At 38.4% G+C, this 5,028-nt stretch overlaps 1 protein-coding gene across 1 annotated transcript in view; it reads right to left on the reverse strand.

The window, feature by feature from the left end:
• Positions 1 to 4,926, reverse strand: part of LOC102206539 (beta-1,4 N-acetylgalactosaminyltransferase 2-like) — a 19,035-nt gene extending 14,109 nt beyond the window's left edge. The window contains exons 1-4 of the mRNA XM_005750857.1: positions 4,912 to 4,926; positions 3,786 to 3,852; positions 3,296 to 3,409; positions 3,018 to 3,104 (exon numbers count right to left, since the gene is read on the reverse strand). Coding sequence (XP_005750914.1) covers positions 3,018 to 3,104; positions 3,296 to 3,409; positions 3,786 to 3,852; positions 4,912 to 4,926 — 283 coding nt within the window. The remainder of the gene's footprint in view (positions 1 to 3,017; positions 3,105 to 3,295; positions 3,410 to 3,785; positions 3,853 to 4,911) is intronic.
• Between the last annotated feature and the right edge of the window lie 102 nt (positions 4,927 to 5,028).

Genomic DNA, 5,028 nt, shown 5'->3' on the forward strand with positions numbered 1-5,028 from the left:
GACTCATTAAATGAGGAGAAGGAATTTTCTGGGATTGAAGATCTTCTGGGTGAGTGGTTGACTAAAAGCATGCATAAAATAAAAGCTATTTTTCATTATTGATTGGTAATAGATTGATAATTGGCCACATTTACAGCTGTATTGACTTGTTGTGGACGCAGTCTACTTCATGGTTAAGCACTCTAATTAACAGGTTGAAAATAGAGACATTAAAGGAAGAGTATGCAGCGCCACCCCGTCAGACGCCAGTGACGGTGAGCTGCATTCATGGCTAAGATTTTAAGAACTAAGATTCCCCTGCTGTGGTCAGTAAGGGAAAAACAGGGGGAAATGAAATTTGAAAGAGGCATTTATAAACGTTTATGTGTGAAGTTTATAAACGGGATAAAAGGGGGTGTTTTACTGTTATTTCAGCATCAGCATTATTGTTACATCAGAATCATATAACAAGCATTGCATTAAACATTTCTTGAAGCTATTGACATTACATTAACATTTGTGTCCCAGTGATTGTTATAACCTTAGGTTAATCTTCTATTTACAGGTGTCGGGATAATCATATAATCTTTCATTGCAGGTGTAACCATGATCATCTTTATACATATTGCAGTTTGTTGCTCATTATAGAGTTGTGCTCAAGTTAATAAGGGTTAAAAGCTACAGTCAATGCGATGTTTGGCTGATCTATGGACTGGAGTGACTTCGAGCATAGAAGGCCGCACGCGCTTACATAACACCGATGTCATGCTTTTCTTTGTGATCTTTTATTCAGTTATATCTTTTGCTAAGTTTTAAGTAGTGGCAGTTAATTAAACGACATTCATTTAATATTACATACCTGATTCCGAGCATTACACACAGATCAATTTAACAATCTGCAAAACCTTGTAGCCGCAATATTGGGTCTCCATAAGGGACAGTTGGCTCCAGGAGATAGGTGGGAGTCAGTGCCTGTCCTCGAGGAGGAGAGCATGTTTCTTTGCTGTGTCTAAAGTAGTCAGCAGGTCCATATTGAAGTGAAGTTCATATTATTACAGGTTTTGTATCTTGGCAATTCTGCGGACGCAGGCTCTGGGTGGAGCCAGGAGTTGAACAGATCTAACATGACAATTAAATTGATTTCATTCCCTAACACAGGATGACACATGGGAATGTGTCAAAAAAGGGGGGAAGTCGAGTTTTAACATCAAACAAGGGTTATATGAACATTTTTATGACTTCATTTGTGTTTTAATAATTTAGGTGTGGTAAAGCTTAAGCTAATAGTGACCCAAGAGGTTTCCGGACTTTTTTAGAGAATCAGGGAGAAGCATAAATCATTATTTCCATGTTTAAGCGTTAATCATTAAAATGAACTGAATAGCGTTTAGAAGATAAAATGCCTGTGTTCACGAGAAGCTGAGTACCACACTAGAGAGGAAACCGTGGGACGGTATAGGCGGAAGGAAACACATGATTTTTGTGAAAATGGGGGTCAAATGTTAGGATTAAAAATGGCTAATTTGTTTTTGATGTCTTTTGTTAAAATGAGTGGTTTTAATAATTTTCAGACACACCTTGCAAATGTGCTCATAATGAGTTGGCACTCGGTCTTTTGAAGGTCATAAGCTTCGTTCGGCGTGATGGTCCGGACTGATAAAGTGTAGGAAATGCCTTGAGTGCAGAGGGCATAATGCAAACACACTTACACACACATAGGATATGATTAGAATAAGTCCCTGGGACATTCTGAATATTCTAAACCAATTCTGAAGCACCAGAAGATCAGTAGATAACAACATTGGATTATTCGAGCTAGGCAGAGAGGTGTTTTGGTTTTCTGTCTCTTACAGAGAAAGGAACAGACACCAGACGAGGTCACAGATAGGATCCTTCGCAGCAGAGACAGACACGGTGACTGCCGAGACACCAAATGGGTTCAAGTGTCATGGCGTTTGGGCTCCAGCTAGTCACCTCAAAAGGATGGATCCCATAAACACAGCAATAACCATGAAGGGGTTGGCAGAAATCCAGGAACACCAGACCAACGAGGTTTGAGAGGCTCTCGGGCAAAGGGGGGATTAAAGAAAGAAGAGCAGAGGATCACCCAACTGGACGACACTGGTGGCTGCAGCAATAAAATAAAGGCTAAAAACTCCTCGGACAGAGGTTCTAGTCTGAGTACGTCTGAAGGGTAAAAGGTAGCACCAAAATAAAGCTGTGGGAGAACTGGGGAGTGTCATCTGTACCTGCTATTGTTGTAATAATAGTTTTTCTTTCATCTGAACTGCGCAAACACAGAGGTTCACCCAACAGGGGGACAAAGGACCTAAGGGGTAAGAAGAAATGACCCGGCAACACTGGATTGCAGGGTGTAGGTGAGCTCTTTATTCTAAAGAGCTCATCAGGGGGAGTGTGGGGTTAGAATATTATTTTATGCCATGTTAGACCCCTAATTAAAGATTGTGAATTATTATGTAGTTTTAGTTTGCATTATGCTCCTGAATTAGAAGAAGGTGATAACTATTGCATTTGTTAAACTGATTTGCATTACATTAGACTGCTGATTTATTGTGAATGAATGATATTGTTATATGATGCATTATACTGCTGAGTTATAAGAAATACTGTTCGCAGAAAGTCATCGCCTTATTCGTCTGATTAGAAGAGAACGGAACATGCTGGAGTTTTCTGCCCCATCTCAGCAGGAGCAGATAAACGGGGAGCCAAGGTCGTAGCTTAGGCGCCGTGTGAGAGAAAGAATGTGAATGTTTAGGCTTTTATGATTAGGTGGGGGCCACTAGAGGCTATAAGAGTTTGATCAATGCTCCACCATTTTGAGATCTGATGCTGTCTGCATACGGTGTCCATCTCCCACGCGTGTGATCATTAAAATCATCGTTTGACTCAACCCGGCCGGACCAGTGTTGATATTGTGGTTTTTCCTCTTGTCTCCATCCCCAATATTTGAATCTGTAACAGCACTTACAAATAATAAGCATTTCATGACTGAATCTTGGTAAAAAGCGCACTCCTACCTGTCCCTATGTCGTACAGGACTGGTATATGAGGCTGTTTGATGGCAATGGGGAACACCGCTTCATGGTTTTCAAACTGGAATGTGGCTATAGAAAAAATGGAGAAAACAAAAGTAAATTAAGAAAACACTTTTCACTGTTACCTGAATCCGCTTGCATTTAATGTTAAAGATGTTAGAAGTTTACATTCAGAGCAAAGAGAAAGCCATTAACGCTCATAAACAAAAGAACATACAGATATCAAAATTTGAAATTGTAGGTCATTTATAATTTCTTACCAAGGTCTCCAGTGTTTATATGGTAGATAGTGCTGGTATACGACACTTTGGCCAGCAGGTTGTTGAGGATTACCAGGTTATTGGATTCAATTATCAGTTTGTTCTCACCAGAACCTGTGAATTAATAAAAAAAATCAAGAATTCCACAACAGTCTTACAATAACTTGGTTAATATGTTAATGTGTAAGAGCCAATGTAGCAACTTCGTTTTGTGTTGTAATGATCATATAACATAGTATGACTATCATACATGATACTCAATTTTTACGTTTCTAAAGCAGTGTGAAAGTTTGCTTAGCCAGATCAGCTTTACCCATATTTGCTTGACGACCACTAGGAAAAGGAAACATTTTTACTGACCCTTCCATGAAACAGGAGAGTTGGGCTAAAAAGAACACATCATCAAATGCTCCATACACCTTAGAATTTAAACTATTTAATTTTTTCACCAGTTTATAAATAAACTTTAGTCCTGACAGTCAATTCTCACCTTTAACTGTCACGTCTTGATGTTGTATTTCAGTTGTGAGGATGCCTTTAGACACACTTAAGATCACCTACAACAAAAAGACCTCAATAATGTGAAGCAGAATATTGATACCTATACAATCATCTAAACAATAATAGCTACACTAAGCTGTATATGAAACAGGCTTAAGTTACTCTGATTTTCTTAGGTATTGCAGATTGAACTATGTCTTAACTATATACCCTTACTGGTACAGTGTGCAGATAGTGCAGAACACAGGTTTCACAATCAGGTTTCACAATCAGAAAGCATTTCAATGAAAATCATGTTTGTTATGAAATATTTGATGACAGTGGAATGCCTTTGGCTATGGAAGTACAGAAGGTCATCTGCTAATTGGAAGGTTGGTGGGTTGATCCATGGCTGTTCCTGTTTGCATGCCAAATATCCTTGGGCAACAGACTGACCCCAAGGTGCTCTCCAACTCTCTCGGAGTGTGAACGTTAAAGCATAGCGTTCTTGTGTCAATGGGCAGATTAGGCATGTTTTATAAAGAACTTTGAGTGCTCTAGAAGAGTAGCAGGCGCTACATAAGAAACACTACAAATGCCTATGGGAATATCTACTAATTTGATATAGGTGTCAAGCTAACTGTCAAGTAGCAAAATGAGGAAAATAGCATGGAAACTGATGCTAGTTTATTTAAATGACACTACTGCTAAATATCCTTTATGATCACTGAGATTGAACTAAAATCACATGACATGTTTATGTTTTTAAGACCTGGTGTGGGCAGGCCTGATTATGTATACCAATCTATTTGCTACAAAATTACCAAGTTATTTGAATAATAGTATGCAATATTTTATGTAGTCCATGCCATGAAATCAATCTTGCCAAACTGAGATTAATATATTAGATTAACAAGATTAACACCAAGATGGCTGCTGTAAAATAATAATGATATAAAAAAAAAAACATGTGTCTTGTCCATAATCAGTTTTGCAAATTTATCAATGTAATTTTTTTCTGTCCTGAGAAGGATCCAAGCTAGCATCAGCTGTAGGATCACAATCGTTGCATTTAATGACATTTAGGGATTTGAAAGTTAAATACATCAGAATCCCCCTTGAAGTATGAACTTTACACTTTCAGCAGTCATCTTGATTAGACCAGGCAACATTCAATTCAATTCAATTCAATTTTATTTATATAGCGCCAAATCACAACATAAGTCGCCTCAAGGCGCTTCATAGATACAGAG

Source organism: Pundamilia nyererei, unplaced genomic scaffold, assembly GCF_000239375.1.
Source record: "Pundamilia nyererei isolate P.nyererei 1_Seehausen unplaced genomic scaffold, PunNye1.0 scaffold00290, whole genome shotgun sequence".
Taxonomy (NCBI): Eukaryota; Metazoa; Chordata; class Actinopteri; order Cichliformes; family Cichlidae; genus Pundamilia; species Pundamilia nyererei.